The sequence below is a fragment of the Herpailurus yagouaroundi genome, unplaced genomic scaffold, assembly GCF_014898765.1.
Source record: "Herpailurus yagouaroundi ecotype Mexico unplaced genomic scaffold, PumYag 250, whole genome shotgun sequence".
NCBI lineage: Eukaryota > Metazoa > Chordata > Mammalia > Carnivora > Felidae > Herpailurus > Herpailurus yagouaroundi.
Genome location: NW_024412467.1, coordinates 20,938,389 through 20,961,190, shown reverse-complemented (window position 1 = coordinate 20,961,190; position 22,802 = coordinate 20,938,389). Strand labels below are relative to the sequence as shown.

The following is a 22,802-nucleotide window of genomic DNA, read 5'->3' as shown; positions in this document are numbered from 1 at the left end:
GCTCTGTGTTGACAGCTTGGGGCCTGGAACCTGCTTTGGATTCTGTGTCTCCCTCTCTCTCTGACCCTCCCTCAAGATAAATAAGTATTAAAAAAAAAGATATTGGAAAGAACTACTCCATGTCTGTATATCTTGTATTACAGCTCACATCGACCATGTCATTACAGAGACTAAAGATGAAAGATACTAGAAACCCTGATCATTTCAGAAAACTAATTAAAGAACAACTTAACTGCAGCTCCTGATAGTGAAATTCCTTCAGGTATCCTTGAGGTGCCCTTTAAGGAAAATGAGGCCGACAATCCCATGCCACGCAGTGACTGGTACACATCTATAGTGTTTTGATGGTGCCCTTTATCTGCAAATGAATGAGAAGCCCGCTTGGATTTGTCCTGTGTGTGACAAAAAAGCTGCCCATGAAAGTCTAATTTTAGATGGGCTTTTTATGGGAATTCTCAATGACTGTTCTGATGTGGATGAGATCGGATTCCAAGAAGATGGTTCTTGGTGTCCAATGAGACAGAAGAAAAGAAGTGACGAAAGTATCCAGCAAGCATGTATAAAAGTAAAAATTCCAAGTGTCTTCATAAGCCTTGTTCAGTGACTGTAGTCAGTGAGGTAAGCAGGAAGAAGGGGGATGTTACTGACCTAACACTAGAAAGCTTTCCCCAGGAAAAGGAAGCCCCTCTTGCCAACACAAAAGGCATCCTGATGTCAGAAGCACAAAGCAGCCCCAGCAAAGGGGTTCTCATGTCCCAGCCATCTTTTGTACGGGTGCCTAGTGTGACACTGGTTGACGCTGCTGTTATTTCGCCTTCACTAACAGACTGCTCAGTGCTATTCCACCATGTGCCAATATAAAGCGTGTCATCAGATCTGCCAGGTCTGGATTTTTCTCCTCCTATTCCACTTGATCCCTAGTATTGTCCTCTTATCTTTTTGGAGAGTCTCACCTCACCTTTAACAGCAAGAGCACATCTGTCACCACTACCAGCCCCCATGAAAGCAATATTCATGTTAGTTCAACCAGCAGCTGACTGACACAGGGGTCATCACCAGCAGTGGAAGGAACATTCCTGACACTATCTCCTCACTGGACTAAAGGAAGACTCAGCCGATTCCAGGAGCCATTCATTGAAACTGCTCTTTCTTCGGTGGAAGGTTCTGTGGGAATGTGGGAAGCTTTTTTTTTTTTGAAAACAATTAACTTTGATATTTACTGAAACGTCAAATGGATTCTTTTGCTTTTGGAGAGATGAACACAGATGAATGAAGGATTTTTTCTTATTCATGCTGTACTCTAAGCATCAAATACATTCAGCCATCTCGTCTTCTTGAGAAATGGATTTCAATTTCATAAGTTACTGGATGGATTCTATGAATCAGTTTAAAACTTTTTTGTTGTAAAAACAGCAATGAAGTTATATAAATATTCAGGTAAAGACTTTTTTCTAATGAAAAAAAGACATAATCAATGTTTCTAAACTGAAAGCAACTTTGTTTAACTGGATGTGAAGGAAAAATATATGTAAAAAAGTTGTTTGTCAAAAACCAAACCAAAGCAAACCAAGCCCCTCCCGCAAAGCCGTCACTGGCTTAAGAATGACTAATGTGGTATAAAATTGTTATCACTGGGGCGTTTGGGTGGCTCAGTTGGATGAACATAGAACTCGATTTTAGCTCAGGTCATGATCTTGGGGTCATGGGATTGAGCCCTGAACTGGGAGAGGGAGAGCTCCACACTCAGCATGGATTCTTTCTATCTCTTTCTCTCCCTCTGCCCCTCTCTCCTGCTTAAGCTCTCTCTAAAATGAAAAAAAAAAAAAAAAAAAATCCTTCCTTCAGGAAAGTATTAGAAAAAAAAATTGTTGTCACTGAAAAGCTGCTGGCAAGGCTGGTATGACTCCAGAACCTTGTTGTCACCCAGCACGTAAAATTACCTACCACAGCAACAAATACTTCATTGAAATGCTGAAGTTACACTTGAACCTCCTTTTGTGGGATGCATTCCTTCTCAGCGCATGTACAACCATCCCTGGTAGGGGAAGCAAACATTTGGATGTAAATTTAGTGCTAAATCTGCTAGCCTAGTTAAGGTGGTGGTTGGGAACCTCTCAATAGGGAATAGTTGTTCCTTTCCTAGAGATTGTGGTTTTACTTGGTTAACTGTGTAAGAAAAGAGTCAATCACAAACGCATGCGCACAAACACACACACACACACATACACACCCCTTCTGTTATGTAGGTGTGTTGCTACCCGAGAACCTAGAGCCTGGTCTTCATGGTATGCATCATGGGATGCACTCTGATGAATAGTGAGAATGTTGAGTAGCTGGTTTCAAGAAAAAGTTGCTACACATTTAGGCTGTAGCTAAGAATTCCTAAAGTCACAACCTTAATTTGCATATCCAAGGAAATTTTGTCAATATATACAAAGATTGGTCTGGCCTCCTTGCTGTAGTTATAGTTTCCCACCCTCGGCTGTTTCTTCCGTGTCTCCTCTCACAGACATGTGGCTATTTAGCTGGGTATATAACAAAGGCGATAACTCTATTTCAGAATGTTTGGAAAATACTTTCACTATGACGACCAGAAATCTCTATGAACTACACAGGGGAAGAGGGCCCCTTGGTGGTAGCAATGCTGCGGGTCTGGAGAGGGGTGACCTCAAGTAGCAAAGGTGTAGAGCATGGAAGCAGTGATACAAAATAAGGCTCTGGTTGTTCAAAATCCAAAGGGGCATGACAAACTATAATGAGTGGGAATGATTAACTGAGGGCTAATTCTAATCAGTGCCTTATCAAAAGGAATACCGTCAGAACAGCAAAATGGAAAAAAAGAACCAAGATGACCTTCTTGTTCTTATTTCTGATATGCAACATCTAAGGGGCCTTTTGTAACCTCTGAGGTAGAAAGTCCTTAGGTACTTCTTTGCTGTCCAGATTGTGTGAGACCTTTTTGCCCAACCCTACACATATATAGTCCATCTTTTGGGCATCCTTTTTGGCACCATCTGGCACATACACAGAAGGCCTCTCCAACTTTTTGATCCTGCTTGGGAAGCAGACAGGGAAGCTAGCGTTAGTGGGGGCTAGTCCAGAACCTGCTTTCAGCAGAGAGGAAATACTCATACAAGCTGCCAGGATCAATCTGTCTTTACAGGACCATTTTATATGGAAATAATGGGAATTTAAGAAAGGTAAAAGGATGCCTCTAATAGTTATGGGATATGAGATGATGCTTGTCTATGGAAAGAGATTGGGGACTGATAGACTAGATTAAAATTTTCAGGGGACAGTTGGTCCAAGAATGTCAAAGAAAGAACAAGTGTACGTCAGGTTTCTATTCAGTGGGCCATAATTATGGAGAGGGAGCAAAAGGAGTCTGACTTGGTCATAATGGAGGAAAAACAATCTGCCATGCCACTTCTTGAAATGAGAGTAATCCTCAGGAGTGGTGTGCAGGACTAATGAGAAATACTGATGCCAACTAGCACCCTCCAGGGTTGCCACAATGAGACGGGATCTCTGAGCGTTAAGGATACAAAAGAAGAAAGACCTCTGAGGAGATGCTAAGCTGGGTTGATGTCCTTAAATATCTGGGAACAAAACTGGGGAATGACTTAATCTTTATCCTTCAGTTTCTACTGACTTAGGAGTTCATGTCCTTCAACTTCTGAGTCTGCTCTAAGCTCTAAGGCATCCAGCCTGCACCTTGGTTCTCTACCCAAAAAAGCCAGAAGAAAATCTTTGCTCAGAGACTTCTTTAAAACTTCACAATCGTGTCATGTGTACAGCTGTATTGTTAGCATCACAGCTGACTGGAGGGAATGAAGAAGGATTGGCAGAAAGCAAGATCCACTGTAAAGACTGACTGGAAAGCAGGAAGAGGTAAACAGTGTCGAGAGAGGAGAGAAGTTGGATGGAGGGTTCCGCTTTGAGCACTGCCTTTAAGGATGTGTGTATGTAGCAGCTGGGAAGGTGGCCAGGGGCTTTCTTATCCATGGAAAAATGATGCTTAGATGGATATGCATCCTGGTGGATGGTCTTTGGGTCCAAGGATGCAAATGGAAGAGGGACCTGATAGAAGCATATTACCGCTCGTATCAGTTATGTCTCATTAGATTAGAGGTTAAGGGCCTCATTAGGTTTCCATCTTCCCTTTATGGTTCATTCTCTTTGAAGAAAGGTTCTGGGTAGCCAGCAAGACACCATGATTTTGGTGGCATAGACCCCTTGGCTGAGATGTGTGATCCCAGGGGCCAAACTCTTCACATATTCCTTTAGTCCACATAGGATTATTATTTTATTTTATTTTTTTAAAGTTTATTTATTTATTTTGAGAGTATACGAATAGGAGAAGGAGAGAGAGAGAGAGAGAGAGAGAGAGAGAGAGAGAGAGAGAGAGAGGATCCCAAGCAGGCTCTGCACTGACAGTGCCGGGCTCGAGCCCATGAACCATGAAACCATGACCTGAGTTGAAATCAAGAGTTGGATGCTTAACTGACTGAGCCACCCAGGCACCCTCCACAGAGGATTATTAAGAGTTTTTCTAGATACTCCTGATAACAAAGTACAATCTATGTGCCAGTATGTTCCCAAGGGCTTCACATATATTATTTGATGCTCACCATACCCATGAAGTTGAGCCTGTTCTCATCTGAATTTTACATTAGGCACCAAGAGGTTAAATATGTGGTTCAAGATCACATAGTTAGTAGCCTGAGTCGGGACTTGAACACAGGCAGGCTGGACCCAGAGCCTGTGTTCCTGCAATTAGGCATTGGTGACCATGACAGGGGAGATCCCTACCCTCACAGAAGAGGAGAAAACAGACAAGGCAATAAGGAATGTTATTTTCAGGACTGATAGATGCCATAAGGAAAACGAAAGCAGGATAAGGGACAGAATGACAGAAGGAAGGTTATTTTAGACAGTGTGGTCAGGACAGGCTTCTGTGAGAAGGTGAAATTGGAGTAAAAATCTGAGTGAAAAGGGGAATCGAGCAGTGGGAAGGTCTGGGGAGAGAGTATTCCAGGCAGAAGGTACAAAGCCTCTGCAACGGGAACAAGCCGGGGGTGTTTTGGGGACATCAAGATGGTATCTGAAATAGTGTGAGGGAGACGTAGGCAATGGAGGGCCTTTGAGGACTTCTTAAGCACTTCAGATTTTATTGCCATGGTGCTATGAAGCCTCTGGAGGGTTTTGAGCAGGGGTATAACCTGCTCTAATTTTCCTTTTAAAAAAAGATCACTCTGGCAGTGTGTGGAGAATAGATCATTCAGGCGAGGGAAATCAGGGAGGCAAGCTAGACGGCTATTATAGCAGCTGGTGTGAAGAAAATACAGACACTGCTTTATTTTGGGCCTTTAGGCCAAGGTCAACTCATATCAGCTTTCAGCGAGGTAGCTAGAGGAGTCAGTAACATTAACATCTCATAAGCTAACCATGGTAAATTCCTGGATTCAGGAATACTCTTGACAAGACAGGGAAGTGAACAGAAACGTTGTTGACTTATAAATGGCTAATGAGTTCTCTAATGGAATAGGAATGCTTTCATTTGTCAGAACCATTCTGAGCATGAGCAGAGTCTTCAGGGATAACATAATTTTAGGCAGCACAAGTCCCCCAAGGTCAAGGAAGGTGCACTTGCCAGGCTGTCCTAGGGAGGGCGCCCTGGCCCCAGCACATGTTCCATGACTGCAGAGTTGGAGTCTGTTTTGAGCATGGATGTGTGATGAGAGCTAGTCTAGTCTTTCTGTTCTTGAAAGGTGGTTTTAGCATTTCAAAACAGGAGAAGACACAGACAATTACATAACAGAAGAAATAGTGGCACAGAGTACTTACAGGCACCTTTTCTAAGCAGTTTCTACTCTGTGCAACTTTACACAGAAAGATGAAGCCAGCCTGTTTGGGAGACGCTTGCCAACTTCCACATAAGAAAGTGCCAAAGAATTGAATCTCTCTGAGTTTATGTGAAATAAGGACTCAGGCTGCTTGCTTTTCCAAGTTCCAGTGCTAAAGGATCCCATAAAATTCAGCCACTGATGTCTAGGAAATGCCATTGTCCTAGAGTTTTCAAAATGACAACTCTTTTACCTGCCACTATCAGAGTGCATGCAAATGTGCAGATCAGTTTCTTTTTCTGACTCCTATTATCTTTTCGTGCCCTTCCTTAAAGATCATTTCCTAGGCTTGTCCAGATGTGCCCAAGTTATTCTGTTGCTAGATAACTGTAGAACTCAAGAAGGGTTATCAGATCTGAAAGGTTATTCTAGAAGGGACTGTTTCATCAGACTGCAAGACTTTCAAATGTGACATAAAAAGAAAACTACAGTGCATACTATAGCTTCTTCTTTTTTTTCTTTTTGAATTCTGTTTAGAGCCAAGCATGAAGAAGGGTTAGGGATGTGTATATGTATGTCATATATTGTGATATGACATGCTGTCAGCCAAGGTGGTACCTCCTGATGATGCTAAACAAGTCCTTTCCAACAGAATAGAGGTTCCTCAAAAAATTAAAAACAGGACTACCCTATAACCCAGCAATTGCACTACTAGGTATTTATCCAAAGGATACAAAAATACTGATTTGAAGGGGCACATGCACCCCAGTGTTTATAGCAACACTATTGACAACAGCCACCATTATGGAAAGAGCCCAAATCTCCATTGACTGATGAATGGATAAAGAAAATGTGGTACACGTACACACACACACACACACACACACACACACACACACTGGAATATTACTCGGCAATGAAATAGAATGAAATCTTGCCATTTCCAACAATGTGGATGGAACTGGAGGGTATTATGCTACGCAAAATTAGTCACAGAAAGACAAGTATCATTTCACTCATGTGGAATTTAAGAAACAAAACAGATGAACACGGGGGAGGGGAAGGAAAAGTAAGATAAAAAGAGAGGGGGAGACAAACCACCAGAGACTCTTAAATACAGAAAACAGAGGGTTGCTGGTGGGGTGATGAGTGGGGGATGGGCTAAATGGGCAATGGGCATGAAGGAGGGCACTTGTTGGGATGAGCACTGGGTGTTACATGTTAGTGATGAATCACTAAATTCTACTTCTGAAATCATTATTACACTACATGTTAACTAACTTGGATTTAAATAAACAAAACAAAATAAAACAAAACAAGCCCTTTCCATAACACTACGCAGAACCTAGGGAAATGATAAGGGGTTTCCCTTCCATACTTTATAAACAAATTTACTGCAAGTAAGACAGATGAACAGAAGCAGAAATGGAGCTAATGGTGTGATTATTGTTAAATCAAAGAAAAATAGTGAAAAGGATGATTTTTTTAGAGAGTGAGAAAACCAACTGATAGCAGGCTGCTTGGCCTTTGGCTCTTTAATTAATTTTGCAGGAAGAGGGACAAATGACACTACCCAGGAGACCATGCTGCTACAGATGCCCCACTCCACCTCATGAGAAGGAGAAAAGCAAGCACAAATCAGTGTGATCCCTGGCACCTCTACACGATGAAGACAAAAACACCTTCCAGGGTCTGTTATGGGCTCACTAGCTAAGCAGCTGTGCTTTACACCATTTGCACCTGCAGATACACCTTCCATGTGGCAACGACTCACCAGGATGGTGTCTTCAAGAAAAGGGCAACATCACCTTGAATTACGATTTTAAAATACAAGCAAAAGCAGAATATATTTATGTTCTTTGACATATGTCAACGCATAAATGTGTAAATATATCTTACAAAGAGACAAAATTTTTAAAACGTTTCCCATGTTTAAAGGATCAACCTTGAGTGAGCTATGAGAACGCAGCTTCCCAGAAGGATGCGTCCCCTGGAAATTTTGGAAAGCTGATATTTTCCTTTAGGTTCTCCTTGAGTTCAGTAATGTGATAGGTCATCTTTCTGTGTCTATATGAGTAAAAAGAACAGAGTTTCATGGCCCTGTGGTATAAATCATAAACACCGAAAGCAGTGATGTCCAATTAGGAAGGAGATGTCAAAGCTTACAGCACTTAATGAAAGACAGGACATCATTGAACCATCTTACCTGTCGACGAATTATCTCAAGGTCTCTTTTGGCTTTATTCACTAAGGTTTGAATTTCTACAGGATCCTTTACATTCTTATTTTCTCTGAAGGCATCTCTTATCCTCCTGACAGCATAAGTTCTAAATGAATTCAGGGGAAAAAAAAAAAAAGAAAAGGTGTCAGCGGTCTGAAGCTATGCTTTCAAATAAAATCAAAAGCTCTTCCTGATGAATTAACTGTCTGTATTCCCCTGTGGATAATCCACTTATATCTTTGCTCTTGGGACAGACCCATCTATTACTATTCTGGGATGACTAAACAAACAGATTAGGGAAATAAATCTAGCGCAAACAAATCACATATAAATGGCAAACTGCTACGGAACTGCTCCTTAGATTACTGGGTCTTTAGTTATTCATGTCTGCATTCTCTCCGTTAACGTGGATAATTGAAACTTTAATGCACAGAGACAAAGCAAGAATTAAAAGAGGTGAAATGATGCACTACACATTCATGCACCGAGACAGTTATGACCTATGCTTAACTTGGTTGGGTCAGCTTTCTAATCTTGTCCCCTGTTTTAGCTGTTTGTTCCTTTCATGGAACATAACATATAAGGATCCACATTGGGAACCTACCACAGTTGAGGGTGGAGAGGACACCAAAATGCTTTCCTCCATCTTTAAAGTGCATAGATATGCATATACATGCACACACAAACACCCTCTCCCCTTCAATATAAATTACATGCAGCACAGGACGGCAGTTCAAAAGCACGGCTTTCAAATCACACAAGCTTAACATAAGCCTGTGTTCCTCATCTGTCAAATGGGCATAGTACCACCTATTTCTCAGGGCTGCTGGGAGGATTCAGCTTAAATAATTTATGTCTGGAATTTGGCACAGAGATGGGTACATAGGAAGACCCAAAAACTGAAAGCTCTTCTTTTTTTTAAAAGTTTATTTATTTATTTATTTATTTATTTATTTATTTATTTAGCGCAGGGGGACGGACAGAGAGAGAGGGAGAGAGAGAGAGAAAATCCCAAGTGGGCTCCCCAGTGTCATGATGGAGACTGATGTGGGGGATCGATCCTACGACCTTGGGATCATGACCTGAGCTGAAATGAAGAGTTGGATGGTTAACTGACTGAGCCACCCAGGCACCCCGAAAATTCTTCTTAATACCTTAATGCATTAGTCTTCTGCTCTCCTCACGTCACAAGCTCACTTTCATCCTGCATCCTCAGAGTCATACCAAGGTGTGTGTACAGAAGGCAGAATGGTCTGGATAATGAAGAGTCCTTAACCTGATGTACCCCACATGCAGATAGTAACGGCCTTAACCCATGTCTGTCTCATCTACAACAGCCTGAAGACAAGAGACTAAAGAGAAAGAGTCCAAGTCAGGCACATCAGATACCATTTTCTCTAGCCTTTTAATGGTATCAGATGGCTTTGCTTTTAACTTTAAACACCAGCTGAAGAATCCATGTGAAACTATTAGTAACATCTGCACATAGAGGCAAAGAAATGAGAGAAGGGAAATATTTCTTAGTGCTTTGGGAGATGGATATAATTTACTGGGAAAACTTGTTTTAGAGAAGACTAATTTGGTTTTAGATCAACTTTTCTAAAATAAAAAGACATTTTAAATTAAGAATGCAAATATCAGGTTTTAAAAAAAGTAAAATGAAATCTTGTAACGTTAAGAATCGTAAAGGCAAGGGGCACCTGGATGGCTCAGTTGATTGAGCATCTGACTCTTGATTTTAGCTCAGGTCATGATCCTAGGATTGTGATTTCAAGCCCTGCATTGGGCTTTGAGCTGACAGTGCAGAGCCTGCTAGGTATTTTCTCTCTCCCTCTGTCTCTGCCCTTCCTCCCCTCAAAATAAATAAACTTAAAAAAAAAAAAGAATTGTAAAGGCAAAAAGCAGACAGTTTAGGAACTTACATTTTTAGGAGGTAAGCCACTGGGGAGACTTTCATCTGAGACCTTTGCAGACCAGCTGGAATATTTGCAGAGACCCTCCTGGGTGCTCAGGATCCATCTTGGGGCAACAATGGAAATGGAATCCCTGAACTAGCAGTCACTACGTAATGAAGGTCTCCTTCACTTGCAAAGGCACAGGAAAGGATTTTTACTACTAGACTATGTTAGATATTCTCCTCCTGTGTAGCTGCTAATCTAACAAAATTTTAGATAGTACAGAGGTAAGCTAAAAGCAATTTCTCGCGCACTGTCTTGCACAGCATGATGGTTATTAACACAACACAACATCACTGATCATCCTCACACCCATACACTCTTCAAAACAGTTTCCTTGTTGTGGTGATGGGACCCGAGTGGACACCACAATTTAATTCTAATATTCTGTTCTATATGTAGAACTGGTTTTAGAACAGGAATTTACCCCAGGGAGTCATCCATTGTTTTAATTCTTCACTCAGGATGCTTCATGGGCTTTTCGGAAAAAATGTACTGGGCAAGAGTAGTCATTACTAAATTCATTTTTCTAAAAGCTAGTGACTAGCTCACAATAGCTAGCAAAAAAGGAGTATGGCCTGGAATGGAAAGTCTGAAGTTCTTCTTAAGTTTAAAGAAATCAGAAAATAACTTATGGCACTCTACAATTGTATCAATTGGGCTCATGATCTGGTCTTCTACATATTCTGCTGTGCATTCTTGTTGTCTCCCCAAATCCCCAGAGTCCACACTTAATGGAATAAAGTTCTAGAGTTTGAATTAAGTGTGTCTAAAGCAATCAAAAGTTGTTCAAAATCTGAATGCACCTTTAACGTATACATGGTTCCCTCTTCTTTCCTGTTCTTCCTCTTCCTCCACTGTCTTCGTCTGCCCTAACAGAAGACATTGCACAGGCTTGGAACCATGCAAGTAACATGACTATTACTTCATGAGCAATTTTTCAGTTTTATGAATTATTTCCAATGATCACAACTTTTTGAAGGTAATCACAAATCTGCCTGAATCTTCAAATTTCATAGGAGAGGGCTAACCAACCATCAATTATTTCATTTCTGTCCCTGCCTGGTTTTTATCCTTTGCATTTTTTTCTACCACTATTAAGGTAAACCATTTATCCTTGAACACGTTCTGGCTATTGGCCTCTCAATCACATCACTGAGCAAGAACATTTCAAAGAAAGATGTGCAGACGCTGCTGTGAAAATGGCAGCCAGCTGCTACACAATGCCTTGCCTTAGGATCATCCTAATGGGAGTCAGATGCTGTTTGAAATAAGGCATGAAAAATTAACACATAAAAGGCAACAGAACAGCAAGAGCTATCAACCACGAGAAGGCAGACCACATCCGTGGAAACAGTAAGGCTTTGCTGCTCATATAGTCACCATTCTACCTCTACCCTCCTGAAGCTTGGCAGAGTTCCTTAGGGCTTCTTTGTGAAGGAGATTTCCATTTGGCTTTCCTTTTCTACCCCAGCTTTTGCTCTTTGGTTTCCCAGCAGCCCTTCAAGCTCTCCATCGCAAGGATCAAACTCCTTTGTGAGGGTCTTCCATGCATTGTAATTTCCCAGTCACAAAATAAACAGCCGGCAGTAATGAAAGTTCTGTATGTAGTTCCCAAGGTTTTGGTTTACTTTCTCCCCTTCCAGAACCACTGTCAGCTAAATGCAGGCCATAATAATCATGGCACCTGGAGGCTCACACTGGTTGTAGCATCCAAAATGTGTGATTGGGAAATAAGCTGATAGAATATCCCTCATTTGCACCATCTTTCATAACCCACCCCCGCCAAGCCCCCCATGCTGGTTTCTCTGCTTATCCATCCTGTAAAAACATCAGCTGCTTTTTCCTTCTTTCCCCAACCCCAAGTCAAGTATCCCAGTAACAAAACAACTTGACCCTTCTTGTAGCCTCTCTGGGGCAAACTCCTTCAACTGCTTGGAGGGACATGTCCTCCATCAACTGGCCTTAACTCAAATGTGCCTTGCCCCTGAAGATCTTCCTTTACAGCCATTAGGAGAAAGCTGCTTAAATTTTGCCATGCCTCCAGATTCCATGGGACTGAGAGGAAAGTGCCAGTGTGTTCTTGGATCCTACTGCTGCTTACGGGTCATTGGTTCACCCCTGACACAGTTTTGAGGCCAAGTTACCTAATGTTAACATTAGGTACCTACGTTAAGGTACCTAGTGTTAAGCTACCTAACAGAGGCATGTTGTATGCCTCCATGACACTGTTATCTGCTGACTTCTTGATATCAAGTCTCAAGATTCATCAAGACTTAATATCTAAATGGCACTCAGTGTACACATAGGCCTCCAGTTCTAGGTGACTTACAAAATGATCATAAATTTTAACAAAAATAAAATCGTTTAAAGTCGATGATTTTCATAATGAGATAGGTGACAGTGTTTGCAATCTTATTACTGAGTTATCTACATTTGCTTTACTGATGGAAAAGTTCCACAGCTGGTTGGTTTCTTGTCTTGCTCTCTAGATCTACTAGTTATTTCTTCTGAGGCTCCTTTGTGAGCTCATCTTATTCGGCTGCCTCTTCTATGTTACATTCTCTAGGGCATGTATTGGACCTCTTTTCTTTTTCTTTTTTAAAATGCTATTTATTTATTTTTAAATGTTTATTTGAGAGAGACAGGGGCAGTGAGGGTGGGGGGAGAGGGGCAGAGGGAGAGGAGGGAGAAAAGGGAGAGAGACAGAATCCCAAGCAGGCTCCATGCCCAGCGCGGAGCCCAATGTGGGTCTCGATCTCATGACCCTGAGATAATGACCTGAGCCAAAATCAAGAGATGCTTAATCAAATGAGCCACACAGGTGGCCCTGGACCTCTTTTATTATGATAAAATCTCCTCCAATAATTGAATGTGTTGCCTAAGGTCTCATGATCACATTCATACCATTGGCTACCAGGTCTTTTGTTCACCCATGCCTCCTTTCTGAGTCCCAAATCCATATAAACCAATTGCCTTTGGATTTACCATCAAAAGATACCCACTATACCCACTACAGCTTTTTCCACTGAGCACTTTCAATACTGAAGTCACCTCCCTCTTTCTTTCCTGACCCCAGTGGCCAGTATTTCCTTTGTAGGTAGGTGCATCTTTATATAGCTAACTACCTCAGCCAGATATTTGGAGATTCATCCTAAATTCCCTCCTTTTCCTTAATTTCTTATATTCAAGCAAACACACCTTTTACATCTCTTCTGAATCACCTTCCACTTCTCCAAACCCTCAGACCTCATCTTAGTTCAGGCTCTTATCTCTCACACTAATGCAGTAGACTTGGGATAACTATGGCACATGTGTTGATCAATAAAATGGATACTACCACCAACAGAGAGAAAGCTCAAGGGTCATTTGAAGGTCATAAGTACTCAGGGTGGATAACAGGGTGAGGGACAGATCAAAAAGCTTCCTTCTTAGGAGTCCAAGTTCCTACTAGAATATAAGCCCCACACAATAGGGTGTTTTGTCTTTTTTTGTTTACCACTGGATCTAAAGTGCTTGGCTCAGAAATTGTACTCAATAAATATTTAGAGAATAAATAAAACTTCTCAAAATATCATAGGCAACATTACAAAGATCTTGTGGGGTGCTAGGTGGCTCAGTTGGTAAAGCATCTGGCTTTTGATTTTGGCTCAGGTCATGATCACACAGTTCATGAATTCGAGCCTCATCTCAGGTTCTTTGCTGACAGGGCATAGCCTGCTTGGGATTCTCTCTCTCTCTCTCTCTCTCTCTCTCTCTCTCTCTCTGCCCTTCTAAAGGTCTTTGGGAAAAAGACCAATAATCAATAAGGAAAACATAACAAAGAATAGGAAACTGAAAAGGAAACAGAATGAGAGGGTTTGCAGCATAAAGATGAGAAGCAGTGGTTACAAAATCTGCACTGAGAGTTCACTGAAGAAATTATGTACTGAACGGCTATTATGTAAATGCTCTATGAGGTGCTGGGGCTACAGGGGAGATCAATATGGTTTTGGAGTCAGAGACTATATAGGAAATCTATTAAAATGAGATGAAAGAGGAACTGGAATTCTTGGAAAGTGAACACAGAGGGCTAAGGAGAGTTTTGGAGGGCAATGGAATAGTTCTTATCTTGATTGGGGTGCTGTTTTCATAAGACCATCCATTTGTCAAAACATTGAAATTGTACACTTAAAATAGATGCATTTTATTGTAGGTAAATTATTTCTCACTAGGTTGACTTTAAAGAAAATTGAAAAGATAAATAGTATAGGAGTTATATCACATGTGCCCAATTTTAAGAGAAACAAAAGCAAAAAGATACCACCAACAAAAGACTGCAATATTAGAGGATAATTATATACATGGGTGAAGTAGAAATTAATGCTGTATTATAGAAACCAGGGTGGAGGACAAACTGGAAAATCAAATCTAAAGTAGAAAAATTATGAAAAATGAGAAATACGTATGAAAAAATTAAGCTTTGGAACAGGGCAAAGGTATTAACCTATGAATAATAAGCATGAACAAACTGAACTGGGTAGATAATTAAAGTTATAATGGAAGAAAATGTGCAAGGAGTGATTATGAAAAATTGAGGAGACTCATTGAGATTTAACAACCAGAGTACAATGCTAAGATGTTTACTTATAAAACCGTGAACTCCAAGGTCAGAGAAAAAATAGTTTAAGAAAGGATAAAGAGGGGCGTGGCAGGGCTCAGTTGGTTGAATGTCAGACTCTTGATTTCAGCTCAGGTCATGATCTCATGGTCATGGGATTGAGCCCTGTGTTGGGGTCTGCACTGGGTGTGGAGCCTACTTGGGCTCTCTCTCGCTCTCTCTCTCTCTCTCTCTCTCTCCCCCTCTCTCTCTCTGCCCCTCTGCTAGCTTGCTGGTGCATGCACATGGTCTCTCTCTCTCAAAAACAAAAGAAGGATAAAGAAAAAACTTTATAGTTTTTATAGTAGTTTTATAGTAGGAGAATGGAACATAGGTAAGTATATCCTCAGATTTCTGTTTTCAAAACCACAAAGAAAAAGGCTGTTTCCACAGTCATTTGTTGTTTTGAGGGCCCAAAGGGAGAACAAAATATTATCTGTGATTGATGGCACCAAGTACCATGCACAGGGCACTATGCTAAGTACTAGATACACATGATCTCATGTAATGTTCACAAAGCACAGCTCAGAGAGATTCAGAACATTTAGGCCATGATGACATGTCCAGTAAGTGGCAGACTTGGGTTCTGAACCCAGTTGACTACAGTCTGTGATTTTCAACTCCAGGCCATGCCTCTTCCAGAGGTTGATAAACTCCACCCAAATTGTGATAAGCACTTGGTGTAAGCCAAGGTGTTATTCATTGGAAAAGGCATTAAAAAAATTGTCTCTGGCATCACAAAGCTTAAAAAGATCATCTGATCTCTCAATGCTGCTTCAGGTGGTCCTACAAATAGTTCAAGTGCCAAGCATGTCTTATGAAAAGACAAGGAGCTGAGAACATTATGAGGAAAAGAGCTATTGATACAAGCAGAAAGAATATGTGAAATAATTGAGATTAGTTGTTTTCAAAAGGACAGTGACCAATAAGAAGGGTTGTGGAGAGAGGAGGTGAAGTTACTATTAGAAAACCTACTTTGGAGACCAAAGCTTCTTAGTTTTTGGGCAGCTGTAAACAAAACCTACTATATACTTCCCTGTTAAAAATCCCCTAATGGCATTTCATGATCTTCAGGATAAGGGTCAAACGCAGGGACAGTATAGCCCTGCTCATCTCTCACATTCCATCAAGCACCATTTCTAGCATGGACCACCAACCCTAGCCTGGCATTTCTCTGTACAAGGAGTGTCCTCCTCCAGCCTGATTTCTTGGCTAACTCCTACTCGTCCTTAAAGAGCTAACCCAGTTAGAAACAAATATGACAAAAGATTAATATCCTTAGCACATAAATAGCACATATAAATCGAGTGGAAAGACATTAGGACCACAGTAAATAAATAAGAGGCCAGAAACAATAATTCACAAGAGAGCACAAAGAGTGACTAAATTTAGAGAGATAAATGGACAGAGATACATGAATGTTCCACCTCAGTCATAATAAGAGAAATGCAAATTTAAACAAGGTGGGATTTTCTGCTATCACATCAGCAGTTTTATTTTTTATAAAAAAAAACAAACAAAGGGCCTTTGCATCCTGCTGGTAGGTGTAGGAACTGCACTTCCTCTGGGGGAAAATAGCATAATAATGTGTAAGAATGCTCATAATTGTTTATCCAGTAATTCTTTTGGCAATTCTGCAGAAATAACCTGAAACATGCACAAAGATGCATATTGAACGATGTTCATTATAGAACTATTTATAAGCATTAAAAATAAAAACAACCCGGGGCACCTGGGTGACGCAGTCGGCTAAGCGTCCGACTTCAGCCAGGTCACGATCTCGCGATCCGTGAGTTCGAGCCCCGCGTCAGGCTCTGGGCTGATGGCTCGGAGCCTGGAGCCTGTTTCGGATTCTGTGTCTCCCTCTCTCTCTGCCCCTCCCCCGTTCATGCTCTGTCTCTCTCTATCCCAAAAATAAATAAACGTTGGAAAAAAAAATTAAAAAAAAAAAAAAACAACCCTAAACATTCAATAATGGAGAAAGGGGTACATACACTATGAAATTATGCAGCTTTTAAAACTTTAAAAAATTTTTATTTGAGAGCAGGAGAGAGAGAGAGAGAGAGAGAGAGAGAGAGAGAGAGACAATCTTAAGCAGGTTCCACGCTCAGCACAGAGCCTGACATGGGACTCGATCCCACAACCCTGGGATCATGACCTGAGCGGAAATCAAGAGCTGGATGCTCAACCAACTGGGCCACCCAGACACCTCAAAATTATGCAGCTTATAAAACAGCTCAGGTCATAACTCAGGTCACAACTCATGGTTCGTGTATTCAAACCCCATGTTGGGCTCCTCGCTGACAGTAGCAGAGCCTGCTTGGGATTCTCTGTCTCTGTCTCTCTCTCTCTCAGCCCCTCCCCTGCTCACTCTCTATCTCTCTCAAATTAAACATTAAAAAAAAAAAAAAAACAACAACCTTGAAGTCACAGGTGCAAAAGTCATAGCTTTCAAAAAACGTCAGAAAAAAGATTAGTTTCCCTCCCAGTTCTCTCTGGATGCAATTCACAGCTGTTTCTTACTAGCCTCCGAGAGATAGTAGATTCATGTTAAAACCTCTGTACTCAACATACTGTGTAACTTAAAAACTTTAGTTAAAATGAATCAGGGAGCATTTCATATCAATATAAATGGAGTTGACTCAAGTCATAAAGAGTTGTGTCCTATTCCACTGTATGGATGAATTAAGATTCACTTAGCCAGGTTGTTTGAAATCTTGCTATTACAAACAATGCTGTAATTAATCAATATCCTTGTTTACAGTAGCATCATGTATGTGTGTGTCTGTGGGATCAATTCCAAGAAATGGAATTTGTAGGGTGAAGCATGTGAATTTACAGCTTTGATAAAATATTGTCCAAATTCTGCATACAGGTTCCAGCAGCAATGTAGAAGTATGACTATTTCCCAACACCTTTGCCAAAACAATGTGTCACTGAAGTTTCTGATCTTTGCTAATCTAACTGGCGAAAACAGTATCTCATTTTATTACATTTTTTTGTTGAGATATAATTAACACATAACATTGTATTGGTTTCAGGTGAAAAACATAATTTGATATCTGTATACACAGTTTGACAGTGAAACGATGACCACAGTAAGTCTAGTGAACATCTGTCACCATACAAAGTGAACTTAAGGACTTACTCTCTTGGCAACTTTCAAGTGTGCTCTAGAATATTATGGACTGTAGTCAGCATGCTGCACACATTACATCCCCATGACTTCTTTATGACTGGAAGTTTGTGTCTCTTCACCCTCTTCATCCGTTTTGCCTATTTCCTATTTGGCAATCACCATTCTGTTCTCTGTATCTATGATTTTGGTTTTGTTTGTTCATATGTCATTTTAGATTCCACATGTAAGTGAAATCACACGATATTTGTATAATATTTCCTTTAGCACAATTTCCTCGATTGGTCCATGTTATTGCAAATGGTAAGTTTTTTAAAATTAAAAATTTTTTAAATGTTTATTTATTTTTGAGAGAGACAGAGCATGAGCGGGGGAGGGGCAGAGAGAGAGGGAGACACAGAATCTGAAGCAGGCTCCAGGCTCTGAGCTGTTAACACAGAGCCTGATGTGGGGATCGAACTCACAAACTGTGAGATCATGAACTGAGCCAAAGTGAGATGCTCAGCCGAATGAGGCACCCAGGTGCCCTGCAAATGGTAAGATTTTGTTCTTTTTTACAGCTAATATTCCAGTGTGTGTGTGTGTGTGTGTGTGTGTGTGTGTGTGTGTATGTGTGTACATACACACATCTTCTTTATCCATTCATCCACTGATGGACACTTAGGTTGTTTCCATACCCTGGTCATTATAATTCTACAGTGAACATAGGTGGGTACATATCTTTTTGAATTAGCGTCTTCATTTTTTTCAGATATATTCTCAGAAGTAAATTTTCTGGATCATATACCAGTTTTATTTTTAATTTTTTGAGGAACCTCCATACTGTTTTCCACAGTGGCTGCACCAATTCACATTTCCACCAACAGTGCATGATGGTCCCTCTTTCTCCACATCCTCACCAACACTTGTTATTGTTTTCTTTTTGATACTAGCCGTTCTAACAGGTGTGAGGAGGTCTTTTATTGTGGTTTTGGTTTGCCATTTCCCTGATAATTAGTAACATTGAGCATCTTTTCATGTGTCTGTTGGGCATCTATATGTCTTCTTTGGAAAATGTCTATTAAGATTCTCTAACTATTTTTGAAGAATGAAACTTTCACAAGTTTAAGGCCATTTATATTTCTATTTATATACTTTACCTTTTAATTTTTGAGGAATGAAACCTTTTCACAAGTTTAAGACCATTTATATTTGTTTATATCCTTTACCTTTTCTTAACAGAATGGTTTTTCTTTTTGATTCATTGGTGACATCTATTGTAAGGAGTTGCAATGTTCTTCTTGGTTTGTCATTTGGCTTTAAGATGTTTGTGTGTTTTTGTCATAGAGAGGTTTAATTCTCATGTAGTCAAGTGTATCAATTTTTATGTTATGGCTTCAGGGTTAATTATCATATATTCAAAAAGCCTTCTCTATTGCAAAATCACAAGAAAACACTGATCCATGTGTTCTTTTTTTTTCTAATTTTTTTTTAACGTTTATTCATTTTTGAGAGAGAGACAGAGCATGAGTGGGGAGGGACAGAGAGAGGGAGACACAGAATCTGAAACAGGCTCCAGGCTCTGAGGAGTCAGCACAGAGCCCGACGCGGGGCTTGAACCCACGGACTATGAGATCATGACCTGAGATGAAGTCGGATGCTCAACCGACTGAGCCACCCAGGCGCCCCTGATCCACGTATTCTTGAGAACTTTTATGGATTAATTTTTTGTTTCACTCTTTCTGGAATTTATTTTGGTGGAAGGTGTTGAATACGAATCTTAACTTTACACCATTCACTAAGAGTACGTTTTAAAATTTTTTTCTAAGTTTATTTATCTTGCGAAAGACAGAGACAGCATGAGTAGGGGAGGAGCACGGAGAGAGGGAGAGAGGGAGAGAGGGAGAGAGGGAGAGAGGGAGAATCTCAAGCAGGCTCTGCACTGTCAGCACACAGCACAATGAGGGGCTCAAACCCATGACACCGTGAGATCATGACCTAAGCCAAAACCAAGGGTCAGATGCTTAAGTGATGGAGCAACTCAGGTGCCACGAGTACGTTTTTTAAAAGAAGGATGTAACTGTATACTCAGAATGACCTAAATTCTGGAATATGTAGCCATAGAAAATTAGAAGAAAATATAATGGCATATTAACAATAATTCCTTTTGGGTATTGGAGTTTATGCTTTCTAAATTATTACAATCAGAATTATTTCCTCATAAGTTCCTAGTGACAACATAAAATCAGTAATACACTACAATAAAGAAGAATCTGCATTAGAGAAGGCTCAATTTGTGGGAGAAGAGATTGGGTTTTGGATCTCTGGTGAGAAGGTCCAGGCTGGCAATGAACTTGAAAATCCCTGATAAAGAAGAGTGAGGCACAACCATTGGGGGTAGATGTGATTGCTGAGAGGAAAGCAGTAAGATAGGAAGAGAAGCCGGCCCTGGATAGAGCCCTGGAGACACAGTAAATATTTAAGGGCAGGCACAGGGTATCAGAGTAGAGGCAGGAAAGACAGACAGCAAGAAGACATACTTAACAAGTGGAGAGTAAAGAAGACTGTCACAGGTCCTACAAAGGGTAAGACAAAGGCTGAAAAGAGCCCCGATGAATTTAGCAGTCAGGATGTTATTAGCAACTTTAGCAAGAACAACATCAGCATATACTTACTGGACAAAAATTAGTAAATGTATAGAGGAAAAAACCCTAAATTTTTGGAAACACGCTCATAAATAATAATTGAGCCTAGAAAAAATTCATGATATAATAAGAATATTTTAAAAATAATGACAAAGATTATGCATAGAATTTTTGGAATGTAGTTAAAACCGTTCTTAGATGAAAATTAATGGCTTACATAGCCCTATTAGTAATAAAGTAAAAGCAGAGTTTAATAAATTAACAATGTTTGTTAACATTTTAGAAAGGAAAAACAGTATCACATGAGAAAATAGAGGAGGAAACAAGGTATTTTTAAAACAGGTCAAACAAATTAAAAATGAAAAAAAATCAGTGGGATTAGTTAAGACAACTGATTTTATTCTTTTATGTGATAGCTTCTGGGGTATACATCAGAAAACAAAATTATGAGAAAAAAAAGAATGAGGAGGATTGGAAGTTTGAGGAGAGGGGTTTAAAAGAATCCTTTCAGAGATTGAGAGCATTCACAGACTCCAGAAGTTGCCAAACAATGTGAAGGGGCCAGCTGAGGTTGGAAATATCCAGAATGCTGGTACCAATTTGCCAAACATGGTGGTTCTTCTCTAGTGTAGTTAGTCCAGGTCTAGTTATGGAAAAGACAGACGTTTGAGGAAATCCATACTTGCAGGTTTGACAGATGAGACTAACAGAAGGGCGAGACAGAGAGCACACAAGAGAAAAACTTTCCACGGATTAAAGGAGGTGGTGCCAGGAATTTCTTCCCCCATGGGATGAACTTCTGAAAACCCCCAGTTCTTAGAACTTAGGCTATCACCCCACTCAGCCCCCTTTGTGGGATTCATCCCAATCTAAATGTCCAATAATAAACCAAGAAATTATGGTAAATTAATGGACAATTATGTACAAATGAGTAAAAATATATGTAAAAAATCACTTAAAAACATATTCATTTAACTGTAGATTTTAGGTAACCCTCCATAGAGAATTTTTTTTTGAAGTTTTACTTACTTATGTAATCTCCACTCCCCACGTGGGACTTACACTCACAACCCAAGATCAAGAGCCCCACGCTCCTTTGTTTTTTTAAATGTTTATTTATTTTTGAGAGAGAGAGAGAGAGAGAGAGAGAGCGCGTGCGCACGTGCGGGGAAGGGGCAGAAAGAGAGGGAGACAGAGCATCCAGCTGGCTCTGTGCTGACAGCAGAGAGCCCCATGTGGGGCTTGAACTCATGAACCATGAGATCATGACCTGAGCCGAAAAGTCTGATGCTTAACCCGCTGAGCCACCCAGGTGCCCCACGAGCGCATGCTCTACTGACTGAGCTAGCCAGGTGCCTCTATGGAGAAATTTTTAAATAGTCTCTTTAAAAGAACACCTAATAAAATAACAGAAGGAAAGAAAGGCAGCACCATCCTGTAGCAGATGTTCTCCTCAGGCCCTAGAGAAAAACTTTAGAATCGTTCTGTCTAGGTTTCTTTTTGGTGCTTAAAAACATTTAGTATCTTTAACCTATAATTCATCAAAATTGAACTTGTAATTATCACTTGGATCCTTCCTCACAGCCACTGACATTTTGTTGCAAACAAGATTTTTCAAAACGTAAACCAATTTATCAAAATAAAGGCCACCTATACAACTGTGGTCCAGCTTTCTGCAGTAAGGCATGCAGATCAAGTAATGGGGAGGTCCTGGCTTCTCTTTTATTTCATTTTAGACATGGCTGTTTAGAAAGTGCAGTCCCCTGCAAGCTAAATCCAAGAGCTGGCAGCTGAGGCTCAGATCCATGGTCCATTCCTCACATACTCGTGGACTGAAAGATGAACAGGTCCTGCAACTACTCTTATTAGGAGAAAAACAAGATAATACTCAAGTATTCATTGTCCTCATATCCACAAATCCTCTTCTTATGGAACTGGCCATATTTCTTTTAAAAGTATCACTGTGACATAAAGGCTCCGTGTGCAAGGATAGGATTTTCTGGCTCTGTTTCTCCCTACAACTACCAGAATGGAGCTTGACCTAATACCAAAAAAGCAAGTTCAAGTTTTCATTATGTAATAAGGGATAATAAAAGTCAGGCTCAGAATACAATTAAAAAAATTATTTTAAGTTATAGTGTGAACCAGCCAGTGTAAGACATTTTTTTTTTTTTTGGCAGAGAATGTTTTTTCTTTTTTTTTTTTTTAAATTTTTTTTTTCAACGTTTATTTATTTTTGGGACAGAGAGAGACAGAGCATGAACGGGGGAGGGGCAGAGAGAGAGGGAGACACAGAATCGGAAACAGGCTCCAGGCTCTGAGCCATCAGCCCAGAGCCCGACGCGGGGCTCGAACTCCCGGACCGCGAGATCGTGACCTGG

At 40.5% G+C, this 22,802-nt stretch overlaps 1 protein-coding gene and 1 pseudogene across 6 annotated transcripts in view; one reads left to right on the top strand and one right to left on the bottom strand.

Moving 5' to 3' along the window:
• Positions 1-22,802, bottom strand: part of LYRM4 (LYR motif containing 4) — a 184,149-nt gene that overhangs the window by 117,690 nt on the left and 43,657 nt on the right. For 5 of the 6 annotated variants that reach the window (XR_005786119.1, XR_005786120.1, XM_040460428.1 and 2 more), the window contains exon 2: positions 8,053-8,173. Coding sequence is in view for 4 of the 6 variants with exons in the window: in XM_040460428.1 (XP_040316362.1) it covers positions 8,053-8,173 (121 nt within the window). In the remaining 2 variants the exon portion in view is untranslated. Of the gene's footprint in view, positions 1-8,052; positions 8,174-9,989; positions 10,147-22,802 lie in introns of all 6 variants that reach the window. The other variant, XM_040460429.1, reaches the window with a different exon arrangement.
• On the top strand, positions 29-1,692 carry LOC121020402 (E3 SUMO-protein ligase PIAS2-like; annotated as a pseudogene).